The following is an 18,648-nucleotide window of genomic DNA, read 5'->3' as shown; positions in this document are numbered from 1 at the left end:
AGCAAAGCATTTGTGAAGCCACAACACGTACAACCTTGAGGCGGATGGGCTACAACAGCAGAAGACCCCACCGGGTACCACTCATCTCCACTACAAATAGGAAAAAGAGGCTACAATTTGCACAAGCTCACCAAAATTGGACAGTTGAAGACTGGAAAAATGTTGCCTGGTCTGATGAGTCTCGATTTCTCTTGAGACATTCAGATGGTAGAGTCAGAATTTGGCGTAAACAGAATGAGAACATGGATCCATCATGCCTTGTTACCACTGTGCAGGCTGGTGGTGGTGGTGTAATGGTGTGGGGGATGTTTTCTTGGCACACTTTAGGCCCCTTAGTGCCAATTGGGCATCGTTTAAATGCCACGGCCTACCTGAGCATTGTTTCTGACCATGTCCATCCCTTTATGACCACCATGTACCCATCCTCTGATGGCTACTTCCAGCAGGATAATGCACCGTGTCACAAAGGTCGAATCATTTCAAATTGGTTTCTTGAACATGACAATGAGTTCACTGTACTAAACTGGCCCCCACAGTCACCAGATCTCAACCCAATAGAGCATCTTTGGGATGTGGTGGAACGGGAGCTTCGTGCCCTGGATGTGCATCCCACAAATCTCCATCAACTGCAAGATGCTATCCTATCAATATGGGCCAACATTTCTAAAGAATGCTTTCAGCACCTTGTTGAATCAATGCCACGTAGAATTAAGGCAGTTCTGAAGGCGAAAGGGGGTCAAACACAGTATTAGTATGGTGTTCCTAATAATCCTTTAGGTGAGTGTATATTGAACTTATCCAAATTAATTCAGTTTGACTCATACATGGCCTGTGTGTATCTGCCTTTATTTCTGTGTCTTGAGAAGACTGTAGCAGTCAGAGATCCTCAGTTATCAAAACAATTGATTTCCCTGCCTTGACGCTTTCAGGGGATGAGATAAACATGGCTGTATTGATAATGAACCTTCCTGTTGTTTCTGAGAGTCATCCACAAGGTTACAGAAGTGGAAATGTACCAGAGGGTTTGACATATCTACTCATTAGCTATATTGTTGATTTATTTAGTAGACAATATAATCTGTTAGTTTTGCATATTGATCAGTATTCAATGCACATTCGTTGATTCTTCCTAAATTTTCCCAGATACAGACTCTTCTTTGTTCGCTTTCGAGATCTCAACCTATAAATAACCACACCTATTTGTGTTTGGGGCTCAGAACCTTCACTGAGTCTGCGGATCTTCCATATCACCTGTTTCTCCATATTATTTTATTACCATCATACAATAAACAATAGCGACAGACGGGGGATTTTTCTACTGGGGGTACTGAAAATGAGGGATATGTTCAAATATATATTTAAAAAAAAATAATAATAATAATGAAAAAATGCACAGACCAAATCAAGTGAGTTTTATAGTGAATAAACCCTGACACGAAATTAAGAAAACACACACTTTTTATGTAACATTAAAAATGAACGCATTAATGACACTGCGAAACAAATGGTAAATTAAATTATTGCAACAGGTATAGAAACAATATCCCAAAAACATGCTGATGTCAAACACAGATTACCTTTAAAAACAATAGCGGAATACAATAGCTGTGTGGTATCTTCTGTACAACAATCAGAAGTATACAGGCAAATAAAGGGTACTCAATGTGCTATCAAACAAGAATAATTAACTTCCGCACAGAACGAAACCAATTAATTACTTTTAATTCTGGAGAAAACTAATTAAAACAAACATTACCATATGAAAGTGCACCAGAAGCCTTAGCGTTTCTGTATTTTGTTATATTTTAGTCTGCAGTTATTCAGCAGAATACAATGTAACAAAATGAAGAAACATCAGGCCTTGGTGGTGGATTTATTTTTCCCCAACACAGATACATTTATACATTTAAGAGAAATGCTGTTGATGCAATTTCACCTGTATAAAACAATGTAATAATCAATATGCCAGCAAACAGGAATAATAACTTCAGCCCATCAAGTCATGAAATCAAGTCATTGGGCAGGTAGGAGGTAATATTCATTATACACCTAGAGGCATTAGGAAACTACGGAAGAGCCCTGGGGCCCCGTGAAAAAAAAAAAAAAAAAACGTTATATTTTTTACTTTTAAATTCAGCTTTCAAAATTTCGAGTTTAAAAAACTAAATTTCGACTTAATGACATTTCAACTTAAAAACTTGAAATTGCCAGTTTAAAACTCCAATCATGTAGCTCCACCAAATGCAAATGTGAGGGAGATGCATTGTGCCTCAATCTATAATATGCCTCAAATAGCAGATCTTGTAAGATTGTGCTTCAGACTTGTGTTTAATAATAAGATGTTGGCAATGTTAGTACATGGCCACAGTGTTATTATAAGTTACAAAACTTTGAGAGAGTTTTGGAGAATACAGGAGAACACACTATTCGGACTTGGTTCGAGTGATGACGTTTATACAAAATGAAACTGAGAAATCTGGACAGATGCAGGGTTATCGGTGGTTACATCTACGTGGAATTCAAAAATGGTTTATTGTGACACAGGATATGATAAGATAGATTCTAAATGTAATTGATCCACAGGGTGCACAAGACAGCAATACCACAGTAGAGGTCCAAATACTATTTGGCATATTGATTTATATGACGAAGGGCCGTGCAATGGTAGTTCCTTCTCTAAATCAAATATTGAGAATGTTTGCCTATCTTCCAGCTGATTTGTTTAAACAGCGGATTTCTAAGTTATGGCACAAGAGACTGCTAAGCTACGTTTTTTTTCGTGGTTAACCTTTCACATTTAATTTCCTTAATTTAACTCAGTAAGTAATCACAGTTTGGTTGAGTTTATATATTAAGGTGAACTAATGATTCATATCCACACACTGTATATCTCCTGGAGACCCATTATGATGGCTTTATTCAGATTGGTGTACCGATTTAGTGTCCTGTGCTGTAGATCCATCCGGGTTCTCCTTGGTGGCTGGATGTCATTCAGCGAGCACTTCAGTATGCCGTCGATGATGACCTGGTGCTTCGCGTTCAGAACGAATTGACCTGCAACTACAAGCAACAGGCCAGCAAACTGTCCATGGCTGACAAGTAAGTGTCTTGGACTTCCTTTCTTTTCAACGCAACATTACCATTTAGGCAAGAGCGACCTTGGCATTTATACAGAGCTCACAGAAAACACACGCCTCTGTGCAGCAGGCCGGACTTGGTGTCCCATGGCCTTGCAGAGACAGATGTGTGTGTCTGGTTCATACCGGCTCTATCACATGGTCTTTCCAGGTTCCGGGACAGCAGAGGTCTGCAGTTCCTGCTGAGCTCACAGATGGATGACTTGATCAAGGCCCAGAAAGCTGTCCGTGATGGTGTGAAGAAACTGGAGGGCCCACCCTCACGGGCAGTCATTGAGGAGACCACCATCTGTCACCTGAGACCAGTCCGCCTGCCCCTCAACAAGTAGGCTTTGAACTGAAAAGTGGTGACAGATTAACTTTATTTTTAATTTTTTTCCTAGCTCCCATGATGTAAGCATCACCATGTGAAATGTACTGAGAGACTATATGTAACGGAGCCATTCCTAAATGTAACACTTAAACAGCTCCTAATATCTGTGTTCTTTCCTAATAACTGGGATGCTTCTGAAAAAGTGTATCAGCCCTTTTCACCCTAAACAGTCTGCTTGAACTTTTTTTTTGTTCCCAAATGTTTCATTTTATAACTGAAGGCAAACTTAAGGGTAAAAGTGCACTACACTGCTTATGTGGAATACTAATTTCATTTTGTTGGATTGTAGTTAGGTAAATGTTATAAAGTATGGTCTCTCACAGTTGTTATATCTAAAGCTATTAAGTATTTAACAGGTACCACTGTTGGAAATGGTCCATTTGATCTCTGAATTTAAACCTCTTTTTATATTCCTTTGATGCCTCTTGACACTCCATAACCTATAAAATACATGTCCTTACTGTACTCTATCATCATGTGGACCTGTAAGGATGAGGCAGTCGGATGCTGCTGTTAAAAATATGTTCCACAGTGCCATGAATAGACATCATTCTGACTGACACCTACATCACTGGTCTCTTTTTTTATTTTTTTATTTGTAAAGCTCTGTACCACTAGTACCAGACTGCATCTGTTCCCCATAAAAGCTCTGTAGCCTCACTGATTAGTCCTCTGCCAAAGCAGAGACAGTGAGTCTCATTAACAAAAAAAATATGCTAACCTCCACAATATTTTGTTTTCTAGTTGTGTGTTTTGCAGAACCGATGAACTTTTCACTGATTATGAATCCAAGCTCTTTTCTCACACGTAAGTATAAACAGCTATGATCTTCATGTTATACGCTGCTACACAGAACATGTCCAGTATTTGGATGCAGAAGATGCTGTACAGAATGCTTGGCTGTATTTTGCTCAATCCAATCTTATTAATAGTTTAGAATATAGCTTCCTTTAAAACTGTGCCACAGACTTTAAAGATAAAGTTGTCTCTCCAGTATAAAGAAAAGCCCAGCATGAAAACACATGGGCTGCCAAATATGTTTTCCTACTTCCACCTAAATTATAGAACTATCAGAATTTAAATGAAAACAACACCATCTCTGTAGTTTGAAAAGCACTCAATTCCAGATGCATTTTTTTTTTTATTCATCACTGTTTTTATTAGAATCATTATTATTAGAGTGCTTGCTAGTGGAATCATTGACAGTAGAATCGATAGTTTTTAAAGATGCATTAACACATTTGAAAGAACCTTCCACAACATATTTATGTAAACTTTTATTTTTATTTTTAGTCTTTCTTGTTTTCAATAAATATATATATACACCGTATATTAATTAAAAAAATACCTTCACATGTGTTTTTATTATTTCTCACTTTAACTATATATATATATATATATATTGCTCTATATTTGTATTGGTATTAATTGTAGTGATTGAACTAACTGTCAATTGTGACATAAACAATGCATTCATGAAGTATAATGTTGCTGGTTTGGTTTAAAGCGTATTTCCACAGTATATCACAGTATATCGACTCTTAGCCTGCTAACACAATTTACCGGTATCTTGTTTTCAATCCAGTGTGTAGTTCACCATACATTGAATGTGATCTGTTTGCATCTTTGGAAACCAAATTAATAACAAATAATAATATTTTTTTAAATAAATAAATAAAAGCCTGGCCTATTAGCCTACTTCTGCAATGAAGCAGTGTTTTCAGGCTCTTCTTACCCTGCATGAGTCCGTGATGTCTTTTTATTGATGAGTGTTTAATACAGTTGCCGGTCTTCTTGCAGTTATTTGGAATAAACGCCAGGGGCGTTTAATTTAAGTTTTATGGTATGTGATATCTCCCTGCTTGTATAAAACACATTGAACATGCCTGATTGGTGGCCATTACAGTGTCAAAGGACAGACGGCAATCTTTGAGGAGATGATTGAGGACGAGGAGGGGCTGGTGGATGACCGCTTGCCGACGACCAGCCGTGGTCTGTGGGCGACCAGCGAGACAGAGCGTGCCCTGAAGGCCGTCCTCTCCTTTGCCAAGGCTCGCCGCATGGAAGCAGGCCTCATAGAGGAGGGAAACACCTTTATGGAGCTGTTCGAAAGCTGGAAGAAAGAATACAAAGTATGCCCTGCTTTCAATGGAGGAAGCTATTCAAGACTTGATTATTTCTAAATTTGTATGCGTCTTGTCTTCCTGTCACGAGGGGAATCAATATCAGTTGGTTTCTGGTATTTTTAGTCTCTTTTTTTCGATCTTAGATTGGTCATTTTTATTATATAGGTAATAAACCATTTTCAGTATTGTAAGACTGACCTTGGTCATTATGAAGTGAATCAAGGGAGGAGACTGGCTCAGCTAAGAGCCTTTAAATTGAGTAACCCTCAGATTTCCCTCATCCTCCATCTTTAATTAAAGGATGTTGGAGGGGGTGTTTATGCGTGTATCACACAGAGGTCCCTGTTGGTTTTGATCGTGAGTGTAAGTTTAAAGGAAGTGCCGCCTGTGAGAAATTCCTGATATGTCTGACTAAGGATATTTAAGCCAACAGTTGAATCTGTGATGCCACGTTCTCAAGGTCATGTGAAATACTGAAATTTTAATGTTCTGTTTTGAAAAACGTTTATCAGTACTTTCCAATGTCTAATATGGCCATGATTTAATAAAAGGAGATTCTTGCTATGCAGGTTTTATTTGTTTGATCCCAATTGAAATAAGAAATGCACTCTGCTTTGTTCTTCTGCGGTCCAGTGAACTTTGTGTTAAGTGTCTGCTGCCTCTGTTTGTGTTCAGTTGCTGCACGAATACTGGATGGTGCTGAGGGACCATGTTTCAGCTATCGATGAGCTGGGGATGGCAACGGAGCGCCTGCGTGTGCGCCACCCTGATGAACCCAAGCCCAAAGTGCTGCACATCATTGAGCCTCATGAGGTAAATGTGACAATGGCTTACCAAACCTGCACATAGTTCACCATCTTTACACAGGATGACAAGCTTCAGTAAGTCTGCTGTGCATGTGGTGTAAGAATGTCATTTGTTTTAGGTGGAGCAGAACAGAGTGAAACTTCTCAACGATAGGGCTGTTGCAAAATCCCAGTTGCAGAAGAAACTAGGACAGCTTCTGTACCTCACCAACCTTGAGAAGGTAGGAGTCCATCACATGTGGGAGTGCCGATCTCCTTTAAAGTCTGTATTATTTGAAGGTTTATTGAGATTGGCGTTAGCTTGTGTCTTCAAGGTGTTTACCTCCTGCCATAGTCACTTGTTTCCCCAACAATTATGAATTACAATATAAAATGTGACCTATAAATGTGTAATTAGACACTGATAGTTAGTACATATTTAATAATAGGGTGTGCTTTTTTATTTTACTAAAATACACAGTGAGTATGAGTACTCTTTCCTATTAGAAAAAATAGGAATAATGATTAAAAATGTCTCTTCCAATAGGCATGTGCACAGAAACTACACAAATACATATATAAGATCCTTCAATTTCACCCAGAAATTATACTTAAATTAATGTTGATCAATGTTTATGAATGTAGAGAGAAATTGTGAGTAAGTAGTAATGTATTTAGTTTGGTCATAATATAAACTGATAATAAGTACTTTTCAATGTATATATTTGGTAATGAGTGTTTGAATTTTGTTTCACAGTCACAAGATAAATCCACTGGAGGCCTCAATCCAGAGCCGTGTCCCATCTGTGCACGACCACTGGGCCAGCAGGTAAAGTCACATACATGGAAATCACAGCCTCACTCAGGAAGGTATACAGTGGCTCCAAACCTAGCGCAACATACACCGATCAGCCATAACATTATGACCACCTGCCTAATATTGTGTAGGTCCCCCTTTTGCCGCCAAAACAGCCCTGACCCGTTGAGGCGTGGACTCCACTAGACCTCTGAAGGTGTGCTGTGGTATCTGGCACCAAGCCGTTAGCAGCAGATCCTTTAAGTCCTGTAAGTTGCGAGGTGGGGCCTCCATGGATCGGACTTGTTTGTCCAGCACATCCCACAGATGCTTGATTGGATTGAGATCTGGGGAATTTGGAGGCCAAGTCAACACCTTGAACTCATGATTCATCAGACCAGGCCACTTTCCTCCATTGCTCCGTGGTCCAGTTCTGATGCTCTCGTGCCCATTGTAGTCGCTTTCGGCAGTGGACAGGGGTCAGCATGGGCACCCTGACTGGTCTGCGGCTACGCAGCCCCATACGTAACAAACTGCGATGCACTGTGTTTTCTGACACCTTTCTGTCAGAAGCAGCATTAACTTTTTCAGCAATTTGAGCTACAGTAGCTCATCTGTTGGATCGGACCACACGGGCCAGCCTTCGCTCCCCACGTGCATCAATGAGCCTTTGGACGCCCATGACCCTGTCGCCAGTTCACCGCTTTTCCTTCCTTGGACCACTTTTGATAGGTACTGACCACTGCAGACCGGGAACACCCCACAAGAGCTGCAGTTTTGGAGATGCTCTGACCCAGTCGTCTAGCCATCACAATTTGGCCCTTGTCAAAGTCGCTCAGATCCTTACGCTTGCCCATTTTTCCTGCTTCTAACACATCAACTTTGAGGACAAAATGTTCACTTGCTGCCTAATATATCCCACCCACTGACAGGTGCCATGATAACGAGATTATCAGTGTTATTCATTTCACCTGTCAGTGGTCATAATGTTATGGCTGATTGGTGTACAGCTATTGTAACTCTAGAGTGTGCTTGTAAAACTGAATATACACAGGTGCATCTATACATCTGTATTGTGTCCATGCACAGCAGGTATGCTGTAAGCAGCAGTTTGACATGCTTTAATCCGCATCTCCTCTAAGTTTAGTGCTGCCATGATGACTGTAGTATTGTACTCTTCAGCGCGTGCTGGATTGAGTGGCCTTCTCTTTTGTTTGTTTGCTTTTTTCTTCGTTTTATCTTTTGCCAGGCATTGAGGGAGGTCAGAGAAAATAACACTTTAGAATGAGCACATCAACAGATCTCGTTCACAGTCCATTAATATCGCATCTCTCTAGGTCTTGTGTAAACAGTGTAGTAGATGTACTGACTGGTGAGCTAGGCATAATGTGTCTGGGTAAAGGATAAGGCTTTGGTTTGCATGCAGCCTGGGCTGTTGGTTCATGTTAGGGTCAGGGTTAAAGCTTGAGTAAAAGTCAGCCCTAGTGTGATGGCTTCTTTGGTTGAAAAGGAACATCAGTTTCAAAATACAAAAAATAAAGGCCATGAAAGCTAAAGTTAGATCCCTGGTTTAAACCATAATCATTATTTCTGTTTTAACTTTGCCCAGTGCCCAGTGAGTATAACATTAACGCCTCTGCAAATCAGAAATGAGGAGGAGACTGCAAGCTGGAGACAATTTTTCAAGATAAATAAAGAAACAAACTAAAAAAACAATGTGATGCAAACGTGGAGTGTGAGCTAATTCTGTTACTGAGGATGTGTCAGCGGGCTTTTTTCAGACGCCGCATTACAGAATCAATTGACATTTGAAGAATAATCAGGCTTCAAAGCTGGCAATTGACCTTTCCCCATTTATAATCTATTTAATATTCATTTAATTCATCAGCCATAATTAACATTTCTTCAGGGGAATATCAGAGCTGGGACATTTTATTCCCTGAATTTAGCTCAACCATATGTTTCTTTACAGTTGTATATACGGGGAAAATTTTGGAAAATTCAGAAATGTGAGCATTTAATTCTGTTTCCCCCAGTGGGCAGTGTTGACCTGTGGCCACTGCTTCTGCAATGAGTGCATCGCCATCATCGTGGAGCAGTACAGCGTGGGCACCCGCAGGAGGGCCATCAAGTGTGCCATCTGCAGACAGACAACCTCCCACACCGAGATCTCCTATGTTTTCACAGCCGAGACCGCCAGTGAAGGACAGGAAATCCCAGTCAAGGTATCAGTGGCCTGTCGGTGGCCTGTCAGTGACCTGTCACCTTTTTCATACACACACCTTTATCTCACTGTGCTTTTAGCTTCTCTTAATGGAAGCCGTCCATTATGTACAGTATTATTAGTAGTAATAGTAGTCTATGGTGTTTTGGTGTATTGTCTGTGCTGTCTTGCAGTACCTCTAGGCCAATTTGTAATTGTACAAAAAGTAAGAACTGGGTTCTCAATTGAATTTGCTAAAGTTACCAAATAATTGCAGTATTCGTTATCACCAGTGTTGGGGTCGTTACTGATAAAACTTAATAATATTAGTCGTTATTCGTTTTTTGAGAAAAAAGTAATATTAGTATTACATATTAGTTCATTTAAAATGTAGCGCGTTATATTACCCGATACTTTGCTTCCTTTTGCCCTGTGCAAAGTGACTAATCTCCATAGTCTGGTAATGCGTGTTTTAAATGTGTGCCAAACAAATAGTGTAACTTAAAGCCGTGGGTTACCTTGGTTCTCGGGTCAGTAGTGTAGAAAACTGTGAATGGATCCGGCTGGACGATATTATCTTACTTCCACACACATTTTATTAATCGGCAACTTCATTACAAGTGCTCAGCAATAATAGAAAACAAAGTAATCTGCCAGTAGTCTGCTCTAAATTGGGTAACAATTAACACAGTAAATACAAATAAAGTGGAAGCTCAGTAGAGATCACTGCGCAACATCTCCTACATGGAATTCACTGCTAAGGAGGCTGTTAAGGTACAAAATAAAATCAACACTTTATAATCAAACGAAATATTGCAATGTTCTAGCTTCACTATAATAATTCACAAAACTAACAGCACTTAGCCTAATCATTTACTTTAATTGAGATTTTAATATATATCTACATAGAAATATAAGTGACATCTTGCCAAAGGCATGCACTGCTGTCTGTATTAGACAACATGAACCTTGAACGAAAAAAGTTCCCCCCTTACTGTTATAAATGAAGAAGGCGATTGGGCGCATCAGAAGACTGAAGTGTCTTCTGCAACTGATCGGCTGCATAAAAAAATGATTGACAGTTTCTCCAAGGAGAAATGCATAGACATTACATGCTGTGCGGACTGTTTTTGTGCTTTTGATATGGTGCACATGAGTAAATAAGTCTTATTGAATTTACTTCTACTTGCTTCTGATTTAAACACCACATCATTTAGAAGAATGTAGTGAGAAACCTCTCGCTTATTATTTTTACAAAAAGTAACTAATATTATTACTCAAATTACAACTATAACGTGTTATATTAACTCGTTATTAAGATAAGTAATATTATTAGAGTAGCGTGTTACGTTGCTAATGCGTTACCCCCAACTCTGGTTATCACGGAGGCTTTTTACAAAAAAGATCATATATTTGCCTAATAATATGTCTACAAGTGTACACAGTAACAAATGCCATACACATGTTTAGTTGTTGCTGTTGTTTTACATTCGCTTGCTTCCTAGTGTGAGAACTGCTGTATTTCTCCAGAGAATGTGGTTTTCCTACAGTGATAAAGGACATGTTTACAATACAAAAAACAACAGATATTAGCCAAACATTTATTTGTAGGAATCTTAAAATATTTGAACAGATTGAGGTTCTATACTTTTAATCATGTAAATACACATTGTCAGGACTAGCCATCTATCTCAGTAATCACTTTAAGATTAATTGAGCCACAATCACTATTAGGATGCTGTGGATGGTTTTAACTTGAAAAATAGATTTTCATGGTGTCCAGTACAATCTTATTACTCCAGTGGATTTGACTGGAATCCTTAAGAAGTGCCACCAGCCTATAACTAGCACCTGACTGCTTGCTAATGAATAAGCTCTCAGAAATATAACTCTTTGTATAATAAAGGGACACCAGCAAGAATATAATTCCGATCCTTGTCATAACATTGTAATCTCATTATTTTGTATTTGTTTAATAACCACGCTTTCTTTCCTGCAGGGCAGCCATTCCACCAAAGTTGAAGCGGTAGTCAGAGCTTTAAAGAAGATCCATATGACAGACCCTGCTGCCAAATCATTAGTCTTCTCCACGGTACTTAAATATCCTTTGGTTGAATGATAAAAGCAGTTGCCCTTGAACACCGTCTCCCAAAATGAGATCATATGAGATTAAGTTTGGTAAGGGGGTCTATTGGGTGAACCTTTTCATTGGAGCAGGCGTAGTGTATTTCACCAGCACTATCATTAAAAATAAATCTGACAAGCGTATTTCAATTCATGCCATCGCACTGACTCATGTTTTCACTAAGCAGGTTTCAGTGCTGAGAGCTATCCTTGATGTGTGGCCATATTCACACTGTGCGGAGCCAGGGGGGATATCAGAGGTGGAGCTGTCTTCAGCGGCTACTGGTGTTACTGTGATTAAACTCACAGCGCAGTGTTTAATCTGAGAAATTACTGAGCGCTAGGGACTCTGAAAAATACATTTTACCTGTTACAGGGAGAGTCCTGCTCACAAGATCTTGATAAATTTGGAAAACAGCCAAAGAGTCTCAGTGAACAATGTTTATACTTTGATATTAAATGCATTTTGTTTTTTTTAACTTTGTTTTTTAACTGTTTTTACTAAATATTATTTACAAATACATATTTACTTAATGTGATGCCATTTTAAAAAGTGATGCCTTTAATTGAGGATTAAGAAATTAAAGTTAGAAAATGTACTTTTATTTACAAAATCAACTTTACTTTTGTATTTTTGTTTTTGTTTGTTTAATACATTGCTATTCTTGTTTTTAATTGGCGGACTATATTACAGTGGCAAGGAGTACTGGATATCATTGCTCAAGCTCTATATGACAACAATATGGATTTCTCCCAGATCAATGGGATTCATAAATTCCAGGTGATTCAAGTTTAATTCAATCTTAAATAAGACCAGATCTCTTTATTGCTTCTTACCAGAATCATAAAAATTGAGTGTACTTTTTATGTCTGTTCATTATCATTAAAAAAATCATTATCATCTTCATCTTCATCTTCCAGGAGAATCTGTCGTCATTCAAATATGAGGAGAAAATCAACATCTTACTGCTTCCTCTGCACACCGGTTCCAACGGCTTGAACATAATCGAAGCCACTCACGTCCTGCTGGTGGAGCCCATCCTGAACCCCGCGCACGAGCTGCAGGCCATCGGCAGAGTGCATCGCATCGGGCAGACAAAGTAAACACCCAGCGCTGGCTTTTTTCACTTTCACATTTAGACAATTTTTGTAACATCACATAACATCACATAACATTTTTCACTGCAATCTGTATTCTCGAATGGTTATAGTTAGATATATATGTATGTATGTGTACTGTGAGCTGGCACATAGGACGTCCTAATTCAAATATTGTAATTAGACAAATACCAAACAAAACGGCTCCCAATCACATCCAAACAAAAACAAAAAGAAAGAAGTAAATAGATAATTAATATGACATAAAAATGGGAAAGTCATTATTGCTTAAGTATTCAAACCCTTTGGTGTAACGAATACTGAATACTTATGCAATCAACTTATTTCCCTTTTTTCTCTTTAGTTTTTGTTCACATAAACTGTAACTTATCATACCCTTAAAAGTCTTTCCGAATGAGTATTCACATTTTTAATAAAACATTAAGTTTTTGTAATTTCACAAAATGCGACACCAGAGGAAGGAGCTGAATACTTTTGTAAGGCACTGTGTGTGTGTGTGTATATATATATATATATATATATATATATATATTTTTTTTTTTTATCAGTCATGGCTTGTGAAATATTGGTGCTGACCTCTGGTGAACTGCTGCTATTGCGCGTGTTGGGTGTTTGTGTTTTGTTTTTCTTTCCTGGTCAGTGTGACAGGAACTAACGAAAGAGTGCTGACGCCAGTACTATTGCAGCCCGAAGAGGCTATAATTAGGCTGTGGTTGTGAAGGAGCCAGAAACGACACTTTCCAAGTGTAAACATTACAGCTGTTTACATTTTTACAAGCTTTAAATGGCTTTTTGCCTCCCTGGAAATTGTGTAGCCTTATAACAACCTTATATAGATATTAGACCAGTTCAGATTTGGTATTTACTTATACTGTAACGTTTAACATCATCTTCTTTTGTTTTCAGGCCTACTTTTGTTCATAGGTTCCTCATAAAATCAACAATAGAAGAAAGAATGCAGGCCATGTTGAAAACCGCTGAAAGAAGGTACGCTCACATGGTCTCTTTCGCATCTGCTCATGGAGTCACTATAGAAGCCTTGACCTTCAGAGAAATGGGAAAATTGAGTCCAACTATACAGGCGAGCTGCTAATGCCTCTTTGTTGCCCTGGTAGTGAGGCCAGGAGTTCCTGGATGGTGGCGCATAATTGGTCATTGGGGTGTTAGTCGTTCTGTGTACATCAGATCCTATGATTGATGTGATAGATGGGCAGTTGATATTCTGGGCTTTGCAATGGGAAACCTAGCAGGAAGAGTTCATGGCAAGCAGGTCAGAGGACTTGTACTTGTCTCATCCCTACTGAAAAAGCAGGCAGGGTCATAGAAGTGAAAACTTTAATAATTGTCTATTTAAAATTGGGTTGAAAATAATTGGATAATCCAAATAAAAATATAAGAAAGCTTTGTTTCCATGGAATGATTAACACTGTTTTATTTTTTATCTTTGATTTGTCTAGTCATGGCATGACCTCTATGAAGCACTCTGAGGCGGCTGTTCTGACCGTGGCAGATTTGGCAGATCTCTTTACAGAGGACACTGAGACGCTGGAGTGAAGGGCCCCAATGAGTCAACCTACTACCACTGCTACCAATGGAACTGAAGGCAGCCTAAGCTATAATGCCGGAATAGGTGTGCTGTCTTCACGGTCCACCATCGTGTATGGTTATAAGATAGCTTTCCAAATATTTAGTTTGGTAATCCTACAAGAGTTTCCACAACCCTAAATTGGGGATTGGGGGTCTTGCAAGCCCTTAAATAATGTAAGGCATCATTGCTGAGCTCCTAGTCAAATCCAAAATGTTGAACAGAGCCAGCTCTGTGGATAGAGAGAGGATTTCACGTGGCCCGGTGATCCATTGTTCTCTCTCCAGCACCTTCCAAAAGCACACAGCATCAGCATGATTTTAAAAGACAACAAAACTCCACTTGTTTTTTTATTTATTATTGGGGGGGATTTTTAATAGTAACAAAATGCACACCTAAAAAAACCTGAAAGGCTGCATTCAGTTTCACCTTTCCTGAACTGTAACAGTAATTGAAACCGAGTTACTGTGCTAGAATGGATGTCTAAGGAGTGGCTTCAGCAGTGAGGAAATCACTAGGAAGTATCAGACACTCTGAATTTAAACAAAAGATACTGATCCCAGTTATCAAAGAGATACATTTTACCAGGAAGCAGACTTCTTTATCAAATTATTTCTGTCAGATCTTCCTCTATCAACTGTCTGTGAAGTCTGCTTATGATCTGAACTAAATGCTTCCTTGGATTAAAGGAAAATGACACACAATTGTCCTCCTAACCTGTTTTATTCAGTGATATTTTTATCCCCCCAGATGAATTCCAACACAGAATGTGGTTTCTCTACAATTCATCTGAATGAAATGAAACCCAAATGAGATTAATTACAGGCCGTGTATGAATTGAGAACTTGAGTGGACTGACCTGGAACAGTCAGGGTTTGCCTATACTTGCTGTAAGACATTGCCAGTTAATCTCTCTAAAGGGTGTTGGAAATAATTCTCTAAATCCTAGATTATGTTAATTCAGATTGCAGTTAACAAACCTAGTCTTTATGTATTCCACAATATTTTACATCAAGGGTAATCCTGTTTTAGTCTGGTTGTTCATTTTTACAAAGAGTCCATAGTCTTTGAGGCATACCTCAATAGTTACCTTTACACTTAATAGTGGACCAAAACTGCAGTTTTCTCCTGTTCAGGGTTGTTAGTGAGTGGTCCCTCTGCTGAATTCATTAAGGAAAGAGAAACAATGGGAAGCATGGTCATATTTTTTCTGAGCATCTGTGTCTTCAATTTAAGAAATTAAAATAATACTTAGATACAAAAAAGATACAACTATCAGCCTGGTTGATCTCTAAACCTTTTTACAATTTTGGTAGACTGTATATTACTCATTTTCTACAAAAAATGTCTAAATTGCAATTTCATTTATGGTTGTAATTAATGTGAGCATGCTCATGAAAATAATTGACGTGAGTAAAATTGTCCACTTTGTCACATTTTATGTGAGGAATAGACAAGATGAATGAAGCTACTTGCAATAATTGCAATACTCCATTATATAATTTGTGTCTTCCTGTAGCTGTACACAGTCCAAGTTGTGTTATTCTTTATAACAAATGTTAAATCCATTCCACATCCATGATCTTGGATACGTTTGGGTGCAAAAAAGAAAGAAAATCTAAAAGGTGTAATTTTATTTGCTGCACTGTCTGAAGGCATTCCAGATTTTCCTCTTTGATTTAATTATGTGGTTTTAAATTATCTTATTTGTCTTGACCAAGCTACATTAGCTTCACTGATCAGTATGCTATGAAGGTCTTTAACATCAGGGTTGATTCCCTAGCCATGCCAGGTCCTTAGGAGAGCATTGGCATTGAGAATGTACACCAATATCTTCAATATAGTAACATATATTAAGGAATTTAAATATACAGAGGCTTTTTATTGTTTTGTTTTTTGTTTATTCCAGTATGTATTTATGTAAATGCAGCAAAGATAATGAATCAATGCTTTAACGTCCCTATTTGAATTTTTTATTGTCATATATTAAGAGAACTTTATAGCTGGATTATTTCCTTGTTGTTAAAGCTGCTTGGAAGGAAGCCATTGCCCCTTGTAATCTGTGCATGACAGGACTTTCTGGTATTGTCCTCCATTCATTGGATTCTTTCACAGTTGTGTCTGGAATGGCTTGTACACAATTGGGTTTAACATTTGGGCTTGTCTTTATTTGCAAGACAAAAACATGATTCAATGTCAATAAAAACCTTTCCTGGTAAGCCACCTTGTTAAAAAAAAAAAAAAAAAAAAAAGGACACACAAATACAAGAAAAAATGGTTTCGGCCAATCAGGATTGATGGACTTTTAGGACCCATGGAAATGTGGAAGTGAAGCTGCATGCCCTCCTGATGTTTCACCTCTGCACCAAAGATATTTTGGTGTAAAGTTAATTTTGCTTTTGCACCATCTTCATTAAATGAAGTTAACAAAATACAGAAAGTTGTAATGTCAGTGTTTTCTTTTCTAATAATGCTGTATCTATTAACCAACAGCCCCCTCTTAAGATAATATTATTGTAAATCCGAACTAGAAAATGGAATATAAAGCAGGTCATGGTCATAATAATCAATACAATTAAAATATTATTTTAGTTGATGGTATTACATCTAAATCCTTTCATACATCCTCAAACATACATGATCTCAAATAGGACTGCAGTGTACATTAGAATTTCTTGCACATTGGTAAAAGGTGGCTGTAATTCATTGCAGTTCTGAAATGTTTCTGGTACTTAAAATGTACTAGACATTAAATACCAATGGATTGTTTCTATAGGGCAGTTTTTCCTGTTGGCGTATTGTATCTTTTTACTGCCCTGCATTGCAGCAGATTCAGACTTTAGTATAAAACTAATGAAAGCAGCTAATTTTAAACGTATATATGTCCTGTGTTTATGTATGTTTGATTTATGTGTGTGTTTTGAACAGCTATGAAATGAATAGCAAAGTTTGGTTACATTTGATCTTTCAGATTAGCTGTTCAGTAAACGGCATCCTCTGAAAAAACATCCACAAGAAACCTTGGTGATGGGTTTTTATCAATCTCTTTCGTATCAGAGCCGACCCCCAAAAACCCACAGAAACACAATCTGTATGGTTGAATTTTGCTGTGTTCCCTGTTCCCTTTCTGAAGAAGCGGGTTGCTCATCCCAGACTGACCTCTTCTGTTTTTACCTTTCTATTTGCAGTTAATAAATCCCCACTAAATCTGCCATGTGATCATTGACCTCAAAGTGACCGCTTTCTCAAAGTGTTTATGGTAATTGGGTCAATCAGCATCAGAGTGTGTGTGTGTGTGTATATATACAGATCTGGATTTTGGTCAAAACTGTGCACTTTTACCGTTGTTAATTTCACTTTTGAGAAAATCTGCATTTGATTACTGCTGTGATTCTTTGCACCCTCCTTCAAAGGAAATGTTAAGAAGAAACTTACATACTTAAAAGCAACCCTAGACTATAACAAATAGCTGTCAGAGTACAATGGGAGTGTAGACTTGTGGTTAACATTAAGCAAAACATTTCTAAACACATTTCACATTAAAAAGTGAATTTTCACCTTTATTTCTGTATATTGGAGGCTGCAGGACAGCTAGATAAACCCTTTCCTGTCACCTAAAGCCCAGATTTATTTCCTACTAAGACCTCCTTGACGAGGGAGGTTTTGTAAGTACTATAGGAAGCCAGAGTCTGCTTTACTTATCGTTTACTTGTGTAGCAATTAGACATGATTGGTGTGCACTTACACTGAGATAATTGCAGGACTGAGATAACACAGATAATTGTGCTCTGTGAGGCACGTGCCATTCAACCACTGTAGTCACTGCAGAGGAACAGTGTTCTGTCTCTAAAGCTTTAAACTGTTCCTGTAAAAAATTCATGTTTGAAAATGACACAAAAACATTATCCAAATAAATTTTTTCCCCACTCTGATTTGTTTTTTCTCAACCTCTTCACAAAACATTTCCTCTGTATTTCTAGGGTCTACAATCAAAAGAGAAATGCATACATAACCAATAAAGTAATGTAAGTACTCTGTTTGAGCTGTTTGAGTATTCTCAACATTGACTCTAAGCCACAACAGCAGTGGTTGTCTTCAGCATATTATTTTTGAATGGACTCAATGAATGGAAGAGAGAAGAGAAGCAGATGCCATGACAAAATTGGCTTAAAAAGCAAGCATTGACCATTTCTACCATTTTGATTTTGATTTCTGTACTCTGAAGATAAAGTCACCAAATTATTCTTGGCTATATCTTTTTCGTTTTTTTTCATTTTTTTTTACACAGTAGTACTCCAACAAATGTTGTCTTTTCTTACCACTGCATATCAATATCCATTTCTCTCTGTTAGCCAAGTAACATTAAACACATCATATTTACATGTTATGGCACCAGCCCC

At 38.1% G+C, this 18,648-nt stretch overlaps 1 protein-coding gene across 2 annotated transcripts in view; it reads left to right on the top strand.

The window, feature by feature from the left end:
• The window catches only part of shprh (SNF2 histone linker PHD RING helicase), a 32,659-nt gene extending 14,586 nt beyond the window's left edge, over positions 1 to 18,073 (top strand). For both annotated transcript variants that reach the window (XM_066700834.1, XM_066700825.1), the window contains exons 18-30: positions 2,957 to 3,099; positions 3,289 to 3,462; positions 4,255 to 4,317; positions 5,417 to 5,642; positions 6,312 to 6,449; positions 6,562 to 6,663; positions 7,179 to 7,250; positions 9,254 to 9,442; positions 11,420 to 11,512; positions 12,239 to 12,325; positions 12,466 to 12,644; positions 13,570 to 13,650; positions 14,121 to 18,073. In XM_066700834.1, coding sequence (XP_066556931.1) covers positions 2,957 to 3,099; positions 3,289 to 3,462; positions 4,255 to 4,317; positions 5,417 to 5,642; positions 6,312 to 6,449; positions 6,562 to 6,663; positions 7,179 to 7,250; positions 9,254 to 9,442; positions 11,420 to 11,512; positions 12,239 to 12,325; positions 12,466 to 12,644; positions 13,570 to 13,650; positions 14,121 to 14,217 — 1,644 coding nt within the window. In that variant the 3' untranslated portion in view covers positions 14,218 to 18,073. The remainder of the gene's footprint in view (positions 1 to 2,956; positions 3,100 to 3,288; positions 3,463 to 4,254; positions 4,318 to 5,416; positions 5,643 to 6,311; positions 6,450 to 6,561; positions 6,664 to 7,178; positions 7,251 to 9,253; positions 9,443 to 11,419; positions 11,513 to 12,238; positions 12,326 to 12,465; positions 12,645 to 13,569; positions 13,651 to 14,120) is intronic.
• The last annotated feature ends 575 nt before the right edge of the window (positions 18,074 to 18,648 follow it).

The sequence above is a fragment of the Amia ocellicauda genome, chromosome 1, assembly GCF_036373705.1.
Source record: "Amia ocellicauda isolate fAmiCal2 chromosome 1, fAmiCal2.hap1, whole genome shotgun sequence".
Classification (NCBI taxonomy): Eukaryota; Metazoa; Chordata; class Actinopteri; order Amiiformes; family Amiidae; genus Amia; species Amia ocellicauda.
The sequence above is the reverse complement of the archived record's forward strand: the minus strand, read 5'-3'. Positions and strand labels throughout refer to the sequence as shown.